Source organism: Schistocerca cancellata, chromosome 11, assembly GCF_023864275.1.
Source record: "Schistocerca cancellata isolate TAMUIC-IGC-003103 chromosome 11, iqSchCanc2.1, whole genome shotgun sequence".
Classification (NCBI taxonomy): domain Eukaryota; kingdom Metazoa; phylum Arthropoda; class Insecta; order Orthoptera; family Acrididae; genus Schistocerca; species Schistocerca cancellata.
In genome coordinates, this window is record NC_064636.1 from 107729687 (window position 1) to 107754901 (window position 25215).

Below are 25215 nucleotides of genomic sequence, written 5' to 3' on the forward strand. Positions count from 1 at the left end.
TAAAACCAATACAAATCACCTGCTGTCTTGCAGTTGGTAGAGGGATCTACAAAGGCTAAGGAATAAGCCAGATATTTCAATGACAAACTCAGCAAACAAAAAAAAAAGGATAAGAGATATGTACACAGGAACACGGAATGTGCGGTGCCTATACCGAGCTGGAGCCCTACGTCAGCTGCTAACGCAAGTAAACAACTACAGTATAAAAATATTGCCTCTCCAAGAAATTAGGTGGAAGGGGAGTGATATAATGGATGCAGGAAATTTCACTATCTTCTATAGTGGTGGGAGGATGAATACCTCTGGAACAGGTTTTGTGGTCGCTAAAGAACTGAAACATGTGGTGATGTGCTTCCAACCAATCAATGAACAGATGTTCATATTAAGATTAAGGGGAAAATTTTTCAACATTACAATCATAAATGTACGTGCACCCACAGAGGCGGCAGATGAACAACAAAAGGACGAGTTTTACAGCAAGGTAGAACAACTGTATGATCAGGCTCCCAAACATGATGTCAAGATATTGATAGGAAACCTGAATGCAAAAATAGGAAAAGAAGAGGCCTTTCAGCCAAATATAGGAAGACATAGCCTCCATGAAATATCAAACCACAATGGACTCAGGGCTGCAGATTTTGCTACAAGCAAAAGCACGACAGTAGAGGTTTCCCACATAAAAAAATACACAAAGAAATATGGATTTCACCAGATGGGCAAACCAGAAATCAGATAGACCATATACTGATTGATCGGAGACACAGATCAGACATAATGGATGTTAGGAGCCAACGTGGAGCTGACTGCAATTCAGACCACCATCTAGTGAGGATTAAATATAAGCAAAGGATCTCACTATTGAGTAAACAAAAAGGCCACAAACAAAAGAAGTTTTATATTAAGAAACTGAAGTTAGAAGAAATACGGAGAGCATATCAGATGAAAATAGAAGAGAGGATTAAGAATCAGACCGACACATCAAATGAACATATAGAAGCAATGTGGAAACGATGTAGGATTGCAATCCTCGAGGCAGCTGGAGAGGTTTTAGGACATGAACGGGCTCAAAGAAAGGAAGATTGGTTTGATGAAGAATGTACGAGAAGAATTGAGGAACGTAATATAGCACGAATGAAATTATTGCGGAGAACAACTCGAACAAATCTGAATGAATAGAATGAAAAGCGCCGTATAGCAAAGAGGGTCTGCAGACACAAGAAAAGAGCACTAGAAAAGAAAAAACTGGAAGAAATTGAACAGCTGGGAGAAGAGAAGCAAAGTCGTGAAATGTCCCAAAAGATTAAAGAAGGGAATACCAGGTTCCAAGCCAGAACAAATATGTGTAGGAACAAAGAAGGGGATTTGATAGAGGAGAGTAATAAAATACTTGACAGGTGGGCAGAATACTTCCAAGAGTTACTGAACCCACAAGTAGAAGGGTTAGAATGAGAAGAACAGGTGGAACTAACTTACTATGGACGAGAGGTTTTAACACCAGAACCTACACTGGGGGAAGTGATGCAAGCCATTAAGACCTTAAAAAACAATAAGGCACCTGGAGAAGATCAGATCCAGGCCAAACTTCTCAAGTATGGTGGGAAACGCTGTGGAAAACAATTCATGAAATAATACTGAATATCTGGCAAGAGGAGAGCATGCCAAAGGAGTGGAAAACAGCTATAATGTGCCCCACACATAAAAAAGGAGATAAATTAAACTGCCAGGACTATCGAGGAATCTCCCTACTAAATACTACATATAAAGTTTTCTCCAAGATTCTAACCAGCAGGCTTACTCCATATGTGGAAGAGAGAGTTGGAGACTATCAGAGTGGCTTTAGAAGAAATAGGTCAACAACTGACCAGATATTCACATTGCGCATACTATTTGAAAAATGTTACGAACATCAAATTAACATACACCAGCTTTGTATCGACTTTAAACAAGCCTATGCTAGCATCTCAAGAGTGGCATTGAAGAATGTAATGGAAGAGGCTGGAATACCTAAGAAGCTCATTAAACTTTCTATGATGACCCTCAGCAAAACAAACTGTAAAGTAAAAATACAGGGTGAAATCTCCAGAGAAGTGCAAGTGAAGAAGGGACTTAGACAGGGTGACAATATCTCCTCTTTGCTATTCAACCTTTGCCTAGAAAAAGCCATAAGTCAGAGAGAGTTAAATAAAGGAGGAACCTTCTTAAATCATTCACTGCAGTGCCTATCCTATGCTGACGATTACTCGCACGAAACACTGCCGTGCTAGGCGAAGCCTATCAACAACTGGAGAAAGGTGCAAGGGAACTTGGCCTGACAGTCGACATCGAAAAGACCAAGTATATGGCAATGACCAACCAACAAAACCTACCAAATCTCAGGATAGCCGACAGGGAGTTTGGAAGGGTGAGAAACTTCAAGTACCTTGGGTCGACTATCATTGAGACAAATGACATTGGCAGTGAGGTGAAAGAGAATAGCAGCAGGTAACAGATGCTACTTTGCCGCATTACCCACACTTAGGAGTTCGCTTCTATCACGTAAATCCAAAATCCTCATTTACAAAACGATTATAAGACCAGTTGCTATGTATGGTGCCGAAATGTGGCCCACGACTGCAAATGAGGAAAGAATCCTTAGCGTATGGGAGAGAAAGGTGCTACGTAAAATATATGGCCCAGTATACGAGCAAGAATGTTGGCACATTCGTACAAATGCAAAACTACAACATCTTTTTGAAGAACCTGACATTGTTACTACCATTAAAATAAGAAGACTTCGGTGGCCAGGGAACGTGGTCAGAGTGGAAGAAGACAGAGCACGTTTGAGGAATTTGGATGGCAAGGCCGGAGGCAGACAGCAGAGGGGACGCCCCAGAAAGAGATGGGTGGACGGAGTTGAAGACTGTGATGACACCACACTTGCTAGGTGGTAGCCTTTAAATCGGCCACGGTCCGTTAGTATACGTCGGACCCACGTGTCGCCACTGTCAGTGATTGCAGACCGAGCGCCGCCACACGGCAGGTCTAGAGAGACTTCCTAGCACCCGCCCCAGTTGTACAGCCGACTTTGCTAGAGATGGTTCACTGACAAAATACGCTCTCATTTGCCGAGACGATAGTTAGCATAGCCTTCAGCTACGTCATTTGCTACGACCTAGCAAGGCGCCACTGCCAATTACTATTGAGATTATGAATAATGTACCCTCAAGAGCGATGTTCACCATTTATGGATTAAAGTTAAGTATTCCACAGCTACGTCCTTTTTTGCTAGTCTAATTTCCTTGACCTGTTCCAGACCTCACGCCAGCCTGCGTGAGCTAAAACACGTGCCTTTTGGCTCCTCTAATAACACGGGGTTGGCTCTCCTGCCAATCCACAACAAAGATGACATGAAAAAGCTGGGTGTCAGAGGATGGAGACAGAAAGCCACGGATTGGATAGATTGGCAGGATATTGTGATGCGGGCCAAGGCCCTCCAAGGGCTGTAGAGCCGACTAGTAGTAGTAGTAGTAGTAGTAGTAGTAGCAGCATAATATCAATTACAAAGCTAAATCACCTGAAGATAAAATCTTGATGCTTCAAAAACAATAGACACTGGTGGAGGAGAAAAGTTAACACAGGTGGTTGCAGACAAAACAACAGAATACACTGTTTTTACTCTCCATAATAAAATTAGATTTAAACATATACCACCAAAAAGGTGACTTAAAACACATTTTGCTGCAAATTTATCTACATCTACATCCACACTCTGAACACCACTCTAAAGTGCACGGCAGATGAACTTCCAACTGAACCATTTGTTAGAGCTTCTTTCCATTCCATTCACATATGGAGTGCAGGAAGAATAACTGCTTATTTGCCTCTGCACATGCTGTAATCACTCCAATCTTCTCTTTGCAATTTGTGTTCCCTACAGTTGTACAGGTTGGCGCAAATAAAAATGGCCCGAAGAAGAGGGTTGCGGCGTAAAAAGAAACAACTCGGCGGAACGGAAATCAAATGCTAGCCTCATTATAGCAGATGTCGAAAGTGACCACTGTCCACCTCTCGGCACTTTTGGACACCGGTCAGCAAGTTGCCGAAGGCAGATCGAAGCTGGACTGCTGGAATTGCTGCAGTCTCATCAGAGATGTTCTGCTGCAGTTCTTGAAGACTATGAGAGTAGTTACAAGACACCTCAGACTTGAGGGCTCTCCTCACAAAGTAATCACATACCGACAGATCAGGTGACCTCGACGTGCAACTAGGGCTGCGACCAGACCGACCTCTGCTAACAACTCTGTCAGTCGTAAGGATCGTGTGAAGCGCTCCGAAGTTTGGCCGGCTGTGCGGGCAGTTGCTCCATCCCGTTGGAAGTAAATGTAGATCTTTTCCTCCTCCGTTAATGCTGCCACAAGTGGTTCAAAATTTTGGCAATGTAATGTGCCAAAGTCAGCATCTGATGAAAGGAGATGGGACCAATAATGCAACGTGCACACACTGCAGTGTGCCCGATAGGGGAACGGTGTTCCGTGGAAGTTATGCGGATTCTCCGCCGCCCGGAAACTGCGATTCTGCGAGTTGACATACCCACTTGTGTGCAACCGGACTCCATCAGACAAAGAACGGATCTGTGTCCAAGCTGTTCACAAAACTGAATGTGCAGAGGAACACCTGCTGGTTTCAATGCTTGAACAACAGACACACAGCAGGGACGCACATGTAGGGCCAGTGTGACTATTCGTCCACAAAACCGACATGACATGGCGGTCTCTTGTGACAGGTGTCAGTTTGATTTGGTAGGACTATGAAGCATTTTCTGGTGAACTGCAGACACCTTTTCTGGTGTGTGGGCACATTTCGAAACTTTTTTTATTTTTACAGATCTTGCCTGACACCATTTTCAGACTAAGCATTGCATGGCAGTATTTGCTGGCACTTTGACACCTTTAAACTTCAAACAAACAACTGACTACATCGTTTCTACAGCCTTTGTTGTCATGTAACTTTCCACAATGAACACCCTCTGCTCTCCTGTCAGTACCATCATACCATTTGCACTGCTCCACTGACACTGACACAGCCCCCACTACGCTCTCAACCATTGTGAATCACATGGCAGGCGTACATGTGGTGTGCGCATCACGGGGTGTGGTTATATCTACACCTACATCCATACTCCGCAAGCCACCTGAGGTGTGTGGCGGAGGGTACCTTGAGTATCTCTATCAGTTCTCCCTTCTATTCCAGTCTCGTATTGTTCCTGGAAAGAAAGATTGTCAGTATGCCTCTGTGTGGGCTCTAATCTCTCTGATTTTATCCTCATGGTCTCTTCGCGAGATATACGTAGGACGGAGCAATATACTGCTCGACTCTTCGGTGTAGGTATGTTCTCGAAACTTCAAAAAATGCCCGTACCGAGCTACTTAGTGTCTCTCTCACAGAGTCTTCCACTGGAGTTTATCTATCATCTCCATAACGCTTTCGCGATTACTAAATGATCCTGTAACGAAGCGCGCTGCTCTCCGTCGGATCTTCTCTATCTCTTCTATCAACCCTATCTGGTATGGATCCCACACTGGTGAGCAGTATTCGAGCAGTGGGCGAACAAGTGTACTGTAACCTAATTCCAATGTTTTCGGACTGCATTTCCTTAGGATTCTTCCGATGAATCTCTGTCTGGCATCTGCTTTACCAACCATTAATTTTATATGGTCATTCCACTTTAAATCACTCCTAACGCCTACTCCCAGATAATTTATGGAATTAACTGCTTCCAGTTGCTGACCTGCTATATTGTAGCTAAATGATAAAGGATCTTTCTCTCTTTGTATTAGGAGCACATTACACTTGTCTACATTGAAATTCAATTGCCATTCCCTGCACCATGTGTCAGTTCGTTGCAGATCCTCCTGCATTTCAGCACAATTTTCCATTGTTACAACGTCTTGATATACTACAGCATCATCTGCAAAATGCCTCAGTCAACTTCCGATGTTATCCACAAGGTCATTTATATATATTGTGAATAGCAACGGTCCTGCAACATTCCCCTGTGGCACACTTTAAATCACTCTTACTTCACAAGACTTCGCTCCATTGAGAGCAACATGCTGCATTCTGTTATCTATGAACTCATACATTAACATCCAATCGTATGGCCACTTTCATTTCCACCGCCCTATTGTATATCCCTCGATTTGTCACACGAACTCACTAAGTAGGCTTCTGTGGGACAGCTTGGTCCGTCTTCAAGTGTTTGCCAGTTCAGTTCTTTCTAACAAAATTATTTTTAAATCTGAATTTTACTTGTCCATTTGATAGGGCACCCTCAGAGTAATGAAGTGACATATTTGTTTTGTTGATACAGATTATAAGGGGCAGTAAAACACAAAGAATAAACAGAAATCCAGCAGCAACTCAGTAACTCTGCATGCTTGGTGGAAGCAGTCTGCACCAGCCCGGGCAGTCACATCATCGCTGGAATAGTGGTTATCCTTCGAGTTTTACTGTCTCTATTAATAGATACTGATAAAACAAATATGGCACTAGATTAATCTGGGAGCACTCTATTGAATGAGCACACAAAATTCCACTTTAAAAATCAGTCTGACTGTAACGGGAAACAAACTGATGCTTTCCATCGACACTCTGCGATGCATAAATGACTGAGTACTATTTGTTTGAGCTGATTCTAACTACACAATGCAGAAACAAAATTACATCTCATCATATGAGGAAAGGGGGCAAGGGGTCATGATGATAATTATAACTGAAATTTGGGTCGCAAATTCTGAAAGGTTGAGAAATGCTGCCTCAAGTCAATACTTTTTCGAAGAGTGATTGTCCTGCCTGTAAACTCCAGCCACTGAAAGTCAAAGCTTTCACTGTATTTTGAAAGAGGATGCCAAGGTGAAAATTACAAAAGTTTCAATATAGTGTTTCTATCAAGGGAAAAATCACATTACACATAGTTAACAACTGCAGGAATTATATCTGTAAATTATATATGTAAAGTATTTCTCTTGCATGTCACAGACAAATTGATGCCTTTGTATGGAGCTGCATACACAAAATGTTTGTCTTTGTTAGCAATTTTGAACAACATTCACCGCAATTTTTCTAAATTTTAACTAGAAAGAGTGAATTTTCTTCACATGTAGCATATGACTTAAGCAACTAAACAATGTTTGAAGGTAAGTTTACACAGCCCTAAAAATCACATACCGACAGCAATGTATTTCAACAACATTGTCTGGCAACATTGTGGCCACACAAATTGCAGTCACACGTACTGCAACAATACAGGCCACTACCGCTTGCAAATATTTGCAGTAAGACATTTCCGGTCCAAATGCGTTTACAAAGGGACCACATTATTGCGTATTGCCACAAAATAGACAAACAAGACCTAGTGGAACTGAGTGCGGCTCTACTGCTGTTACAACATACAAGGAATCAAGTAAGAAAGAATGAGAAATTCACTTCGTGGATGCATTATTTTTTAAATAAGCAAAATGCTTTAGAAAATTTAACTAATGAACTGATAACAGTTCCCGAATTTTACCAGAATATCGTAACAATTTTGTATATCTCATACAAGCAATTGGTCCAGTAAATGTTAAAACTGATACAAATATGAGAGAGCGTATACCAATCAAAAGCCAGCTGGCAATCATCCTTCGGTTTTTAGCTACTGCTGATTTGAACAGAAGTTTAATGTACCTCTCTGAATTGATCAATAAACCTCTTGTCCCCATAGGTATGCAATGCTTCCTGCTTCAGACATGTCTCGAGAAAGATGAAACACATGGCAGCAAATGCAAATCGTGTGGATTCCTATGTGACTTTATTGCCTCAGATTAGGCACAGGTTTGAAGACATTGCAATTTTTTGTACGTTTCACGAAGTACGATTCTGAGCTCATTGGCAACTTCTTACTTTTTTTTCATACTGCAGTCTGTGTAGCCATTACCATCAACGTCCCATAACTGACAGTAGATTAATCACATTTATGAAATTTTTGTTTGTCCAGTTTTCCATGACTGTAAATGACAAAATCCCAACTAAGAAAACAGATGGCTACATGTACACACACACACACACACACACACACACACACACACACACACACACACACTTTCAAAGAAAAGTGAAAGGGTACTGTTTTCACTCAGACACACAACTCCAGCACTGCTGGTGTGGCCAAGTAGGAAACAAAGGTGATAGTGAGAGGGAAGCGTCTACAGACAACGATAGAGGTAAACTTTTTCCAGCCCCTCTGAATATCACTGGCAACCCCTCGGCAATGTGACAGCAATTACCCGCAACAGGCTGCAAAGTCAGCATACTGCCCAGTCGTACCACAAAACTGTCATCTATTTCAGCCGCACTGTAACGGTGTTGACGGCAATGCTATTGCCGTGAAATATTATATAAGGTATGGCCCATCTAAACACACCTTCACGTTTAACATGTCTCATCTTTTACATCTACATCCATCTACATCTACATTAATTCTCTGCAAATTACTGTGACATGCATGGTAGAGGTATATCCCATTGTACCAGCTGGTAGGATTTCTCCCTGTTCCATTCACATATGGAGCACAGGACAAATGATTGATTGAATGCTTCTGTGCATGCAGTAATTAATCTTCACAATCCCTATGTGAGCAAATACATTGCTGTTGTAGTACATTTCTAGTCATCATTTATAGCTGATTCTTGAAACTTTAACAAATTTTCTCAGGGAAGTTTACATCTATCTTCAAGAGTCTTCCAGTTCAGTCCTTCAGTACCATTGTGACACTCTCCCACAGACCAAACAAACCTGTGACCATTCATGCCACCCTTCTCTGTATACGCTCAATATCGCTTGTTAGTCCCATTTGGTATAGGTCCCACACACTTGAGCAATATTCTAGGATGGACTTGTAAGCGTCTCTTTTGTAGATGGATTGTACTTCTCCAGTTTTCTAGCAATAAACCGAAATCTGCCACTTGCTTGACTCACTACTGCACCTACGCAATCATGCCATTTCATATCCCTACAAAGGGTTACACACCAGTCTTTGTATGAGTTGACCAATTTCAAATGTGACTCAATGATACTATAGTCATAGGCTACCACATTTTTTCATTTTGTGGAGTGCAGAATTTTACATTTTTGAACATTTAAGCAAGTTGCCAATCTCTGCACCAGTCTGAAATCTTATCAAGATCTAATTGAACATTTGTGCAGCTTCTTTCAGACAGAACTTCATTTTAGATAACTGCATCATCTGCAAAGAGTCTGAGGTTTCTGCTGGAAAGTGAAATAATTTGTAAATTATAGAGTTTACAGGTTCCATTGTGAAACTAATAAGATAATGAAGATTTTATATTTTAATCCTTCCCACTCAATTTAGCAGATAGCACAATTTTGTTTGTTGATGCTAGAAACACACAATAGGTGCATTATTTCTCAGAAAAAAAGGTACCAGTACTCACAAGGAAGGTGTCAGATTTGAAATGAGTGGGGGGGGGGGGGCTACTATCCTGAGGGCTAGCTGTCCGTACAAGCATACAAGGTTACCCAGATGAAGTAACTGCACAATCCATTAAGAGAAACTCCTTTCACATTCACTGGATGATACTGCATTTGTACCTAAAGTGTGCTCGAGAGGAAGAAGTATACTTGAGAACTTATTTTCCTGAAGATATTGACAGAAACCATGAGTTCCTTCTGTTTCATTAAAGCGAAATTTGCAGGCCAACTTCCTAATTCCAGCTTCACCAAATATCAGATGCTCCCACGAGTTTCTGGCCAATACTCAGAATCTAAATTCTTTGTGTGTTCAGGCAAATCGACATCATCTCCTTGACGCAGACACCTTCCAACTGCTCCTTTCTGAATTTTATAAAAGTCACTGCTGGAAATATGCCAACTCAGACAAATTCCTAGGTGTAACGCTTTATAGGAATATGAAATGGAATGATCATATAGGTGCAGTCACGGGTAAAGCAGGTGATCGATTTCGATTTACTGGCATAATACTGGGGAAGTGGAATCAGTCTACAAAGAAGACTGTTTGCCAAACATTCGTGTGAACTGTTATGAAATATTGCTCAGTTGTTTGGGAGCCGTGCCAGATATGACTAACAGGGGAGATTAAACGTATACAGAAGGGGGCAGCACGAACGGTCACAGGTTTGTTTGATCTGTGGGAGACTGTCACAGAGATACAGGAGGTACTGAACTGGAAGACTCTGGAAGATAGACGTAAACCACCCTGAGAAAGCTTGTTGACAAAGATTCAAGAACCGACTTTAAATGATGACCCTAGGAATATACAAAAACTCCCTACATGTCACTCACATAGGGATCGTGAGGATAAGATCGGAATAATTACCACAAGCACAGAGGCATTCAAACAACCACTCTTCCCGTGCACCATACGTAACTGGAACGGAGGCCCTAATAACTTTTACAGTGAGACATACTGTCTGCCAGGTACCTCACGGTTTGCAGAGTATGGATGTAGATATAGAAATCTTCTGAAGCTCTTGGGTATTACCTTAAATGAAAATGATTAATTTCTCCTTTTAATATTTAGCACTTGAATAAGACTGCAAACTTTATTTCTACTACAGACGGAGATATGGTACTTACTTTGAATGAATACCGTATTTACTCGAATCTAAGCCGCATTCGAATCTAAGCCGCACCTGAAAAATGAGACTCAAAACTGAGGAAAAAGAATTTTCCTGAATCTAAGCCGCACCTGAAATTTGAGACTCGAAATTCAAGGGGAGACAGAAGTTTTAGGCCAAACCTCCAAATCATAACGAAGTTGGTCCATTGTAATATGAGACACAATTTAGGTCGAATGAATGACGATACAGCTACAGTAGTTTGGTTTGAGTCGTAAGCTTAGCAGTTGAGCTTTACCAGGTAGCCACTGCTATGCGTCAGGTGATCCGTCCGTATTTATATGTGTACCCTTCCTTTTTCACGTGCTTCGTCTGGTTTGAATTGATTGCTCACTTTTCTTTGATCTGATAAGTGCTGTTCTCTATGTTATAGGTGTTTACGTGACTAAGCTGAAAATGCATTACTGTACTGTGTCATGCATTGTTTGTCGCATTCTGATAATGAGTGTTTAAGGCCTGTCGCCACTCGCAGCATGGCTTGCTTTTGTTCACACTACCGCCGCTTACAAAAAGAGGAATTGTCTCATTATCAAAACAGTGGCAAGAGACTGCTATTTGTTGTTACTTACACTGCTCCTTTCTTTGATAATGATCAACAAGAACCAAATAATAGGCTGTGTATGATAGAAGGTGTTCTGAACGAGAGTTTAGCGTAAATTTTTCTTCGTTTGAAAATCTTTGCAGACGCCTCTTTAAGACATTACATTCTGCACAGAAATTAGAGTCATCGTAGATTTAAAAATCTAGTCAGTTGCCGTGCTTCATTTCTGACTGGGCATAAGAATAATACGAATATAAACATGACATGATACGTATATTCTTCTGCGTTTGCTGTTGTCTCACTCTAGTTTCGTAGTTTATTAGGCAGACAGGATTTAAATGAGATAGCAGCAAACACGAAAGAATACTTGGCAAAATGTTTATATTTGTATTATTCTTATGGTGAAGAGAATACTGCATGTGATTCACAATTCATAAAAGTTCCTATTAGCAACCATCTCTTCTCACAGGTAGAAAAAAATTCAGAACATAGAGTTGGCCATATTGACAAACATCCCAAACAGTCTTGCCAGTCGGATTTTCGTAGCCCATTGAAATGCTGCTACATTTGAAGATGAACAATATGGAATTTGTATTTACTTCGTTGGACAATGTACGAAAATGCAGTGGTCGAAACTTGGGGCGGAGAAAAAAAGCTCGTCTCCACCTTTTTTTTAATTTATTTACTGATGCTGAGGTTTTGGCGCCAGTATTTATCTTTGTGCCTGCAAAGCAAGCCTGTGTAGCGCTACATGTATTTGATGGCAAAAGTTAGTTGTGGCGGCCCCTACCAACATTTTTCAGAACTTCCGCTTACTTTGCACTCGATTCTAAGCCGCAGGTGGTTTTTTGGATTACAAAAGGCGGAAAAAAAGTGGAGCTCAGATTCGAGTAAATACAGTAATAATTCATTTCCACAATTACTCAATTTAGATTTATTTTTGAAGGTCTTACGAAGAGCTCGAGGAAAGGCAACAAATGTCAGAGGGAAGTGGGGGGCAGTGAGTAGAACCAGAAGATTTGCCACGCGTGTGGAAAAATTGTACTGTAACTGGCCCCGGTAGTACGAGACGTACCGTGTACCCCACACTGTGAGGTGGCTCGCAGGGAACAGAGGCAGGCGCAGAGCGAGCAGGGACACTACAGTAGACACACACACACACACACAGACCCACACAGACCCACCTGCCCGCGAAGTTGACGGCGAGGCGCTGGGCGGTGCGGCGCACCTCGCGTGGGAACTCGTCGTCGGCGCTCAGGCGGTTGTACCAGGGCTGCAGGTAGTCCCGCAGCACCAGCGCCAGCACCTCCTGCAGCGTCTCGTCCACCGCCTGTGCGCCCGTGATGCGCCGGTCCAGCCGGGGCGGCTCCCTCTGCGCCGCCTGCGACGCCGACACCACCTGTGGTGGCAGAGTGGCGGTGACGCGACGAACTTTTCGTTCGGCAACGGAACGGAACCGTTTCCCGGACCGGGACTCTAGCGTGGAGACTGCCAAGACGTAGCGAGATGGGACAGTTGCATTTGCTGTAATTCTACTCCTTAAAGAGCACTTCTTACGAGTCAGCCACAACTCTACAACACCATTTTGAAAACTGAATAAACTGCACATCCATAATATTTTATTGTATACACAACTGGTCTCAGAACACTGAAAGTAGTGAAAAAAAAAAAAAATCACTTTATCATCAGAGGCCACCCTCACCCAATGCTGTCATGGAACCAATGGTGTTTATTTTTTACACAACTGTAAGTGTTCTGAAACTGATCATGTACACAGTAAAAGATTGTGGATTAAGCAACTATCCTGCAGTTTTTTCATTTCTTGAAATGAACTTTACAAAATCTAACACTTAAACTAACAGTATTTTCTCCATTACAGTAAATCCTCAGCAATCAGAGCTCGGACAATCCGAGTCTGTTTAATCTGACGTGGAAGACAGATGAGTACCACATAAAGAAAGAAGCCGCAAATAAAATCAAAAATACACAGGATGAGGGCGTGACTAGTGGCTGAGTTGCATGGGCATCCATTGTTTACAACCGTGCCCGCTTTAGCCACTGTTAGTGTTTTACCTGCCGCCAGTCTACCTAGTACCTACTCGGGCCCACTGTTGTGCAGTGCTTAATGTCTATAATTGAAGTCCTGTAAAGCACCTCTAGACACTCACTCACTCACTCACTCTCACTCTCACTCTCTCTCTCTCTCACACACACACACACACACACACACACACACACACACACACACACACACACACACAAAATCGCACTTTCGATATTTGAAAACTTGTACTAAAGGTTACAATGAGAAATAATAATATTATGAAAGGATACATAGCTACTCACCATATAGCACAGATGTTGAGTTGCAGACAGAGACCAAAAAGACAGTCAAACAAGAACACTTTTGGCCAGAAAGACCTCCACCTGAATTAGCCGACAGCTTACATGTGAAATCTTAAAATGTTTCATAGTCTTTTTGTAGTGTGTGTCTACATCTCAACATCTCTGCTAGTGAGCAGCAATCTATTCTTTTCATAATACTGCCATTATTCTGTCCTGAACTTTCCATGTTTTATGCATTTCTCAACATAGTCACCCTGGTGAGAAAACATATTTCTGATGCATATAAGCAGACTGAAGTGATGAATGAAAATTTGTACCAAGGCCAGGATTCAAACCAGAGTATCTTGCTCACTAGGCAGACGTGCTAACCACTACTCCACCGTGGCACAGAGGTCCTGCGAACTGCACAGACTATGCCAGCAGGCCTCCCTCCTCAATCTAAATTCCCATTTGCCCCTCAGCCCACTCGGTATTTCCCCTAAACTCGCACAGCCTGGCAGTAGCTTTCCAACTGTATCCGAACACCACCTCAGCATTGAACAAAACACGGAATCCTCCCTGAAACCCAGACACAGGTTCATTAATCCAATATGGTACCAGAGACCTTTCCTGCACGATGGCACAGTGGTTGATCCATCTGCCCAATGAGCGGGAGACCCGCATTCAAATCGCGGCTTTTGTACAACTTTTCACTCGTCACTTCAGTCTGCTGACATAAATCACAGATGTCCGAGACTCGAAAAAGTTTCCGGTGCCGTACAGTTTCATTTGAACATATTTCTCCCAACGAGAGACCAGTTTGTCGATACTGCTGTCGCAGAATGTTCCACTTTGTCGATGGAACCACAAGCTAACCTCCGCTTGCACTGCTTCGTTACTCTCAAAGTACACTACTCGAAAGTGTTCTTGAAGTTTTGGAAACAGCTGACAATCCTATGGGGCCAAATCGGGACTATATGTTGTTTGACGACAATGAGCCCAAGACGTCTGTTGCAGTGCTCTTAAGTTGTCTGGCATTGTCATGCTGAAGGACACAGAGCTCCACGTACAAACAATTACAAACTCAAAAACAGCACACTGTTTAATTTTTCTGACACACTGACACAGTAGTCTTACTCGCTGTCATTTTACAAGTAACAATTCAGGGCACTCTAGTGGCAGAGGGCTGCACCTGGCATCAGTGAAGCAGCAAAGTTGACCGAGTAACATGTACGACATGTAATATACCTCAACCAATAGTGAGTAAGCAATAAAATACTTTTCAGCCCACCCTTGTACAAGTTCAATGGCATTTGCGTGAAGAAGTCCAACAAAAGTGTGCCTGGATCTGTAGCCAAACAGTTCACGGCTTTTGCAGTACAATAGTGCACAAGCTCACACGTTGTTGCCTGCTCCTAAACTTCTGCCAAAAAAACTATACTATAACACTGCCCCAACCTTCATTTTCGCTACATGACTTTCTGTCCCCAAAAATAATGAAAAGGGCTGTCCTTTTACTGGCATGTAAGAGACTAAAACATATCATTGAGAGAGCTAAAGAGCTATCCCACAAATTGAGTTCCAAGAGTATTTCAGGGACCAGAAAAAGCACTGGCATAGATGCTTAATTTCTGATGGTGACTGTTTTGAAGGGAATAGCACTGATGTAGATGAATAAATAAATTTATTTACTAAAACAAACATTGCTGTTATTGTTTGAACACAACTCTTACACCGGAGCCTCAAATAATAACAGGTAAAAGGTACGAAACTTGGGACTAGAGCTGGTGGTGGTAGGGGTAGTGACATATCTTTATTAAACAAATATTTACTGACAGTAATTAAATTTCAAAAAGTATATTCAAAACTTAAATATATTAATGTGAGGGTTGCAACTTTAATAGTGGCAACTATTTGTTTACAACTCGTACAAAATAGATACGCATTTAAAAGTTTTAGTGACCTTCAGAGTAGTCACCAGCATTGTGTATAAACTGTTGCCAGCAATGTGGAAGTTGTAGGATACTCTTAGCAGTGCCAGTTGTGTTGACAGTTCAAGCAGTGCGGTCTATTGCCTGATAAATTTGTAGCAGTTCTTAAGAAAATGCCGTGAAGTGTTTCCTTAAGTTTAGAAATCGAGTTGAACTCACGAGGGCTTAAGTCAGGGAAGTGCAGTGGTATCGCACTTAGCAGCCCCATCAGTCAAACAAATCAGTAACAGCCTGCACTGTACATGGTTGAGCATTGTCCTGCAAAATGATGGTCAGGTCCTGCAGAAAGTGTCATCACTTCTGTCTCTAAGCTGGTCTTAGGTTGTGTTCCAAAAATGAACAGCATGGAGAAAGAAGTGGCGACACTTTCTGCAGGACCTGACCATCATTTTGCAGGACAATGCTCAAACACGTACAGTGCAGGCTGTTACTGATTTGTTTGACTGGTGGGGCTGCTAAGTGCTATACCACCTACTGCACTCGCCTGACTTAAGCCCTCGTGAGTTCAACTCGATTTCTAGACTGAAGGAAACACTTCACGGCATTTGCTTCAGAACTGCTACAAATTCGTCGGGCAATGACCGCGCCATCGAACTGTCAACACAACTGGCACTGCTAAGAGCATCCTACGACTTCCACATCACTGGCAACAGGCTATACACAATGCTGGTGACTACTCTGAAGGTCACTAAAACTTTGAAATGCGTATCTATTTTGTACGAGCTGTAAATAGTTGCCACTATTGAAGTTCCAACCCTCGTAATTTTAGCAAAATGGTGTAAGGAAATGTAGGGCAACAGTTATTTGTGAACATTAAAGAGCATAATTACACAGAAAGGCTTAAACAGCTCTATTTTTATTAGATACAAGGGCATCCACAGAGTTGGTGACACACCCACTCCCTCGCACACTACAGACTCACCCTGGAGAGCCCCGGCCGGATGTCGTGCGAACGTCTCCTGTACAGGTCCGCTGTGTACTTGAGCGTCGCCTCCCAGTGCAGCAGGTAGAGCAGTGTGAGGCCTCTGCAACACGGAGCACGGCACACGTTATGCACTGAAAGCCACCGTACATCTCAGCTTATGGGTTTCACCAGCTTTATGTTCGTCACATATCTCACAACACTTGCAGGCAACATTCTATCAATGAGGCATGTTCAGAAAGTAAGTGCACTTTGACTATAACAGCTTTTTTATTTATTTATTTTAGGGTCGGCAACACTGATGGTAGAGGGGGTTCCCCTGACCAGAGATAGCATCACAGGAGTATGTAAACTCGTGTTGTTGTGTCCAACTGTGTGAAAATGCCTGTAAGAAATCCCACCAAGTACGAGCCATGTGCTGTGAATCATCATCTACTTGCTGAAGGAATAACACATATCAAAATTTTTCCTCAGAATAAAACTGTTTACAGTGAAGGTGTTATGATCAGAATTAAGACTGCTTAATAAGTGGCGTAGGGAATTTACTGGTGCTAGAAGAAATCTATAACAAATGGGAGGACGGGAGGACCTTCCATTTTGACTGATGAGTCAGTGCAAAAAATGGCGGAAACTGTTATTGGAGACTGCCCATTAACAGTGAATGAAATTTCTGCACGAAGGCCGCCGACAAAGTGGATGAAATTTCTGCAACGTTTTCTCAACTCTCCAGAACACACTTATATGATACATTCACAGACATGTTGGGATATGAGAAATTGTGGGCAAGGTAGGTCCCAAGGCAGCAGACAGAGCAGCATGAGAATAATCAGATCAGTAGTGCCTGCGAGTTCTCTAGTGACCTGAATTGGAAGGTGAGGATTTTGTGAGCTCTAGTTTGATTTGAGATGAAATGCAGGTAGCTCATTAAACACTCGTGACTGACAGACAGTTGTTGCAGTAGTGATACACAAATTCCCATCTGATAAAAAACTCAAAACCACAATTTCCAGTAAAGAATTATGGCCTCAGTGTTTTGAGACCAAAAAGGCAACATTTGGTCGAATTTATGCCTCAGTGAGGGATATTGTTAAGACCCTAAAAAAACTCAAAAGGAGCATTTGTAACACAAGGAGGGGAATGCTGACGAGAGGAGTGTGCTTGTTGCATGATGACAACCCGTCCTCGCACAGCCTAAGGGCACTGAGGCACTCTCGGATGCATTTAGTTGCAATGTTTGAATATTCCTCCAAATTCCCCCATGTTGGCATTTTCAGATTATCATCTTTTAAACTCCCTGAAAGCATACAAGTGAATCGGGGAGGGGACAGGAGGGGTAGCAAATGGGGCAATGTAAAGTACTGCTGCGAGAATGCAGGGACGAGGTGGAGAGAGGGTGGGGCAGCTAGGGTGCAGTCGGGAGCAAGTCAGGAGAGGTGGGGGAGGAGGGGGGGGGGGGTTGGAGAGAAGGTGTGTGGTTGGAATAGAGGGCTGTGTAGTGCTAGAATGGAAGGGGTTGATGGGCGAGGACAATGACTAATGAAGGTGAGGCCAGGAGGGTTACGGGACCATAGGATATATTGGACAGTGTGTTCCCACCTGCACAATTCAGAAAAGCTGGGATGGTGGGAGGATTCATATGGCACAGGCTGTGCAGCAGTCACTGAAATGAAGAATGTCATGTCGGAGAGTGTACTAAGTGACAGGGTGGGTCGAGTTGTTTCTCGGCCACAGTTTGTCAGCAGCCATTCCTGCGGAGACACCTCGTTGGTTGTCACACCCACACAGAATGCAGTAAAGTGGCTGCAGCTTCGCTTGTAGATCACGTGACTGATTTCACAGGTAGCCCTGCCTTTGATGGATCAGTCATGTTTGTGACTGAATGGAGTAGGCTCGGTGGCAGGAGGACTGTATGGGATAGGTCTTGCATCCAGGTCTATTACAGGGATATGAGCTGTGAAGCAAGGTATTGGGGGCAGCGGTTGTGCAAGGGTGGATGAGGATATTGCGTAGTTTCCGTGGGCGGAGGAATACCACCGTGAGAGGAGTGGGAAGGATTTTCCATTGATTGAATATTTTTAAACGTGCACAGCTTTGTATTGATGTTGCAGGGGGTCACTTTCAACATCTTCTGTAAATGTCTTTTACACTGTAAATAAATGGGAAGTCCATCACAGCTCTTCATTTCTCTAATTTCACTGCATTTCCTTTACACTTACATGAGTTACTTTTATCCACATGACCCTGTAGAACTATAAATATTAACCACTATCCATACCTCAGCAACAATGTAGCACAGAAAGGAGTGAAGTATTCACCATAAAAATCTTTGACTAGCTGGTCAGTGATATCAAGAATTTAATAAACAGTAAAATTAACTTCAAACACAAACTAAAATCTTATCTGTTTGGCAACTGTTTTTACTTAATACAAGAATTTATGAATGTGTAACGATACTGTGCCAGAGAGAGAGAGAGAGAGAGAGAGAGAGAGAGAGAGAGTTACATACTGTTTTCAGGTAAAACATTTCACCAAAAATAATGTAAATGGTCACGAGAATGTTGCCACACTTTTTTGCTGAAAAAGCATAACACAGCTGTAAAACTGTATCTCTTTTACATCACAGTGGGTGGTCACAATTATGATCCACCAAATATGCAAATAATTCACTTACTTTGGGACGTGCACATCCTTACAAATCAAGTGCTAATGATGTTTGTGGTTAATACGTAGTTCTTGGGGTTTACAATTCACTGGCTTGCTCGATGCAGCTGCCCGCACTACTCTATCCTGCACGAGCCTTTTCACCTGTGCCTAACTACTGCAGTCTACACCCAACTGAGCCTCCTTACTGTATTCAAGCTTGGCCTCCAGAACAATTTTTACCACCAATCCCACTTCTCTCCATTATCACATAGACAATAACTTATCTGAGAATGTGTCTTTACAACCAATCACTCCACTTGTGGTGCCATAAATATGGTCATTTGTTAAATTCAAATGTGTGGAACACAGATAAACTGGGTGTGAGTGTTAAAAAGGTCACTGAATATGGTAACACACTTCTGTTTTTATTCCCCAGTTCAATGGACAAGAATTACTCTTAAAATAGTAAATATTAACTGTACTGTACATCACTACACTCCTAAGTGGGCATTCTGTATCGAGCCTACAAAACCCCAGCACAGATGGGACACAAATAAAAGCAAATTTTCTAGTTTGAAGTGTGCGCACTTGTTGGCAACTCCTGTGCAACTCTTGCTAACGGTTACCAGATATGACAATAATTCAAGCTGTAATATGCACTACCACCCCACAACCCGTTACTTGTGCGCTGTAATTTGTTTTAACAAAATTCATACTCATCTGACAAATGCCAGCATCATTAGTTTCCGCTTCTTAGGAAGTTATCACCAGATAATCTACTTCAAACAAAACAAAAAAGGGCTTAATATACAGATAAGTAACTAAATTCCTTCTTTCTTTTCCAGTGTTCTAGATCCAGCCAATGTCTGTTAGGAACTAGTATGGTACAAATCACCTTCCAAATGCATTTTAAGCTACTGCTACCTCACTCCCCCCCCCCCTCCCTCGCTTCCCCTCCTCTGGAGGAAACCAAGTACCCCTTATATCTGCATCTAGCATTCATCATACAGTCAAATGTGACATCACTTTTCAAAATGTTTGAAGAAGTGTTGAAAATGTAAATGTTTCTGTACTATCACTCTGCAAACTGAAGGCCACAGTTACCTGTGTAACAGTATAGAGCTTCATACTTAAAAGTGCAAGTATACGGATAAAAATATTAATAACTTTAAACAGAGTGTAAGATATACAGGGTGTTACAAAAAGGTACGGCCAAACTTTCAGGAAACATTCCTCACACACAAATAAAGAAAATATGTTATGTGGACATGTGTCCGGAAACACTTAATTTCCATGTTAGAGCTCATTTTAGTTTCGTCACTATGTACTGTACTTCCTCGATTCACCGCCAGTTGGCCCAATTGAAGGAAGGTAAATTTGACTTTAGTGCTTGTGTCGACATGCGACTCATTGCTCTACAGTACTAGCATCGAGCATATCAGTACGTAGCATCAACAGGTTAGTGTTAATCACGAACGTGGTTTTGCAGTCAGTGCAATGTTTACAAATGCGGAGTTGGCAGATGCCCATTTGATGTACGGATTAGAACGGGGCAATAGCCGTGGCGCGGTACGTTTGTATCGGGACAGATTTCCAGAACGAAGGTGTCCCGACAGGAAGACGTTCGAAGCAATCGATCAGCGTCTTAGGGAGCACGGAACATTCCAGCCTACGACTCGCGACTGGGGAACACTAGAACGACGAGGACACCTGCAATGGACGAGGTAATTCATCGTGCAGTTGACGATAACCCTAATGTCAGCGTCAGAGAAGTTGCTGTCTGTACAAGGTAACGTTGACCACGTCACTGTATGAGAGTGCTACGGGAAACCAGTTGTTCCTGCATCATGTACAGCATGTGCAGACACTATCAGCAGCCGATTGGCCTCCTACGGGTACATTCTGCGAATGGTTCATCCGACAATGTGTCTATCCTCATTTCAGTGCAAATGTTTACCGATGAGGCTTCATTCCAACGTGATCAAATTGTAAATTTTCACAATCGACACGAGAGTGGGCTGACGAGAATCCGCACGCAATTGTGCAATCACGTCATCAAAACAGATTTTCTGTGAACGACTGGGCAGGCATTGTTGGTGATATCTCTATTGGGCCCATGTTCTTCCACCTACGCTCAATGGAGCACGTTATCATGATTTCATACGGGATACTCTACCTGTGCTGCTGTACTGGCTTTATAAGTACGACACAACATGTGGTTCATGAACAATGGAGCTCCTGCACATTTCAGTCGAAGTGTTCGTACACTCTCAACAACAGATTCGGTGACCGACGGATTGGTAGAGGCGGATCAATTCCGTGGCCTCCACGCTCTCCTGACCTCAACCCTCTTGACTATCATTTATGGGGCATTTTAAAGCTCTCGTCTACGCAACCCCGGTACCAAATGTAGAGACTCTTCGTGCTCGTATTGTGGGCGGCTGTGATACAATACGCCATTCTCCAGGGCTGCATCAGCGCATCAGGGATTCCGTGCGACGGAGGGTGGATGCACGTATCCTCCACTAACGGAGGACATTTTGAACATTTCCTGTAACAAAGTGTTTGAAGTCACGCTGGTACGTTCTGTTGCTGTGTGTTTCCATTCCACGATTAATGTGATTTGAAGAGAAGTAATAAAATGAGCTCTAACATGGAAAATAAGCGTTTCCGGACCCATGTCCACATAACATATTTTCTCTCTTTGTGTGTGAGGAAATGTTTCCTGAAAGTTTGGCAGTACCTTTTTGTAACACCCTGTATAATTCTTAAAGTAAAATACAGGGGTGGATATAATTAAACTTTTGCTACTTGAGAGGTCCTCCATGAAAAAACGAGTGATTACACGACAACGAAACTTTGTGGGAACACATGCAAGAACATGTGGAAGAGAAATAATGAATGAACTAATGACATTTATTAATTGTGTACCATCTTTACAGTCCAGATTACAAGCATTGCTTAATGTAGCAACCATCTGCAACCGTGATGGCCTGGAAATGCACTAGAGATACCATTTCCCAGTTGCCGGCATCACTTTTCGAACTGTGGAGCACAGAATGTTCAGCTGCCATCACACAGCTCATGCACTGTGTCCGGCATTCTCAGCCATGGCAGCAGTAACTTCTTCAACAATTTGTGGCACATTTGGCTGTCAGACTCTCCCGGAAGCAATTCCCAAATGACCAGTTAATTCAAACTTACGAATAACGTTCTTCACCTCCAGCGCAGAAAGAGGACCTTGTAATCCTTTGACACGTCTGATATTCGGAAAGAGCAGTAGCACTATTATAAGAGGCATTCAAATGAAACCCCGGTCATAGTGTAAAGTAACGGTAACGATTTAATAAACTCAAAAATTTAGTTACACACAGTACACACAGTCAAAAATAGTCGCCAAAACTGTTGGCACATTTATCCCATTGCAACACTAGCCAGTCAATTCCATCCTTGAAGCTAGTAGGCTGCTGTCCGATCCAGGCCCGGTCCCAGTGACACACTTTGTCGCGCGTTGCGAATCGATCTCTGAGAATAGCTTGTTTTACAGGACCAAATACATGAAAGTCACACAGTGAAAGGTCAGGACTATGCAGTAGATGTTCCAGTGTTTCCCACCAAAATCGCTGCAATGTCGTCTTCACCGCAGTGGCCAGGTGTGGGCCAGCATTATCATGCAGGAGGATAACGCCATTGGACAACATGCCTCGGCGTTTCAACTCAATGGCTTGTGAAAGGTTCTGTGAAGTGGATTGATAACACTAGGTATTGATGGTGGTTCCCTGTTCCAGGAAATTTACAAACAATGGGGCCCTTGCGGTATTAAAAAATATATAAAAATTAAAAAAAAAAGAAAAATAAAAGAAAAAGTAAATGACATCAGACCTTATCAGAAGTGGTGTGCACAGCCTTTGAAGCTTGCTTTCTGGTTCAAAATGATGACACCATGTTTCATCACCTGTGACAATAGACAACAGAAAGCCGTATTCCTCCTCATGAGAACATTGCAGGTAACTAAGACAGCGCCATTCGAGTATTGAGCTGTTCGGTCGGTCAATGGGGAGGGGGAGGAGGGGGGGGGGGGGGGGGGGGGGGGGGGGGGTGGGGGGGGGGGGGGGGGGGGGGGGGCGGGGGGGTGGGGAAAGAACCACTGTGCACAGACTTTTTTAAAGTTCAAGTGTTGGTCCATTATGGTGTTGGAAGTGCCCATGCTAATACGCAATAAACGACTGATCTGCCCAGGGGGATTCTGCAGTTGTCTGATTGTCCGAGACTAAGGCATTCACTTCCGCAACCATTTCCGGTGCGAGGAGACAATGAGCCTGTCCACGATGAGTACCGTCTTCCAGTGACTCGAGCCCCTCAAGCAATCGTTTGCACCATTCCACAACACTTGAACAACTCAGACTGTACTCACCGTACACAGCCTTCATTCGTCAATACATTTCATGGCCTCCAACTTCCCTCCGCTGCCAAAAATTGACCCACTCCTCATTGTTCCCTGTCTTACTCACCTGTATGTTTGGTAGAGGACGATGACTCGTGTGACCACTTTCCCTTCGGCATGAAATCGCACTAGCACTGTGCAACATCAAACGGTGCACACGCGTCAGGTCTCTCTACCAATAGATGACGTGACCATAACCGCAGTTACGTGGTGTCACATTACGTGTAAGGCAAAGGTGGAAGCACTGACCAGGTTTCATTTGAATGAACCACATACTTTCAATTTTGATAAAACAGCTTTATGGGTTAGAGCCCCTGCTCACCTTGTACAGACCTATGTTGAGTGTCTGCAACTGTAATGTACAATGATGATTGTGTTTCAACACTACATCACTGTAGTAGTGATACCAGCACCTAACACCGATTTGTGACATCAATGCAAATGTCGCATGCGCCCAGTCTGAACACATTCCTGTAAAGTTTGGTAACCATTCAGTAAATAGTTCTCCATTTACACGGGCTAAGTAGCAAAAGTTTAATTTTTTACAACCCTGTACACTAAAAGTAAGCCAGATGTTGAGTGAAACAGGGCTTGACAGTGTCCACCTACAGATGCAGACCGCACGTGTACATCCGGCCACAAGTGCACGAGAGCATATGAGACATCAGGTTAGAGAAGCTGCTACTAAAAAAAGTTTCAGCTGGCAGAAGAAGGAACCCCAATGAGGAAAAAATGAAGAGATATTGTAAATAATCTTAAAGAAGTGTAGTGTATGTGAAACTATTTCCCTACTTCGAGGAGGAAGGAGTAATTTGACAAATTATTACAATATGAGGAATCACTAGAAGTAGCTACCCAGGTGACCAAAATGAACAATCAAATAAATTATATGTTGGCTGATGATTTCCGTTATGTGGGCATTAAGCTGTAGTCTAAGGTATATTTCTGGACTTAACTTTTCACCTCTTACCACTGGAGACAACATCAATGACTGCTTCAGCTTTATCAAGCTCAGTCAAACAAACTGCTTGTACACGACAGAGCAATGGGCAGGTCGTGACACCCTCGGACCTCGTCCAAATATTGCGTGGAGTTGCGATAATGTTTGTTACAGAGTTTGCTGTGGGAAAGACTTAACACTGTTTGCTTTGTTTAGCATTGAAACTCACAAGTTGTCCAATTTCAATCCTCCTCCTTTTTCATTAAAGTTGGTTTTTAATAATCAAGTTTAAGTAACGTAATTTAAAGAACTTCTGCTAGTTCCAGGTGTCTATATGCTCTCACAGATGTGTTCAAAATGTGAAGCCAATGTCACATTCTGTAAAAATGAAGAAAAATGCTGTTATATGCTCCGCTGTCCTTTATTCTTCATAATGCTAGACACTACCTAAAAGGGAGATACGAAAGATATTAACATTTAAAGAAAACTGATGCGAAGATTCTGGGGCCTGGTGAGAGAGAGAGAAATACTCTGAGAACAAGAAATAATGAGACTTATGAAATCATGAACCAGCTCAATGTTATACAATATCAAATGGAAGACCACACCAATTAGCAGGCCACATAATCAGCAGGTCACAGACCTGACTTTCTAAGCAAGCTTTCATTCTCGACATAAAAAAAAAAAGACGAAAAGTAGGAAATATTTGAAAGCTCTGAATGCAGTCAGTTGGGGG

General features: G+C 42.6%; 1 protein-coding gene across 5 annotated transcripts in view; it reads right to left on the reverse strand.

Moving 5' to 3' along the window:
• Positions 1-25215, reverse strand: part of LOC126108581 (sorting nexin-13-like) — a 417686-nt gene that overhangs the window by 346994 nt on the left and 45477 nt on the right. For all 5 annotated transcript variants that reach the window (XM_049913874.1, XM_049913875.1, XM_049913873.1 and 2 more), the window contains exons 3-4: positions 16453-16555; positions 12399-12613 (exon numbers count right to left, since the gene is read on the reverse strand). In XM_049913874.1, the coding sequence (XP_049769831.1) occupies positions 12399-12613; positions 16453-16555 (318 nt within the window). The remainder of the gene's footprint in view (positions 1-12398; positions 12614-16452; positions 16556-25215) is intronic.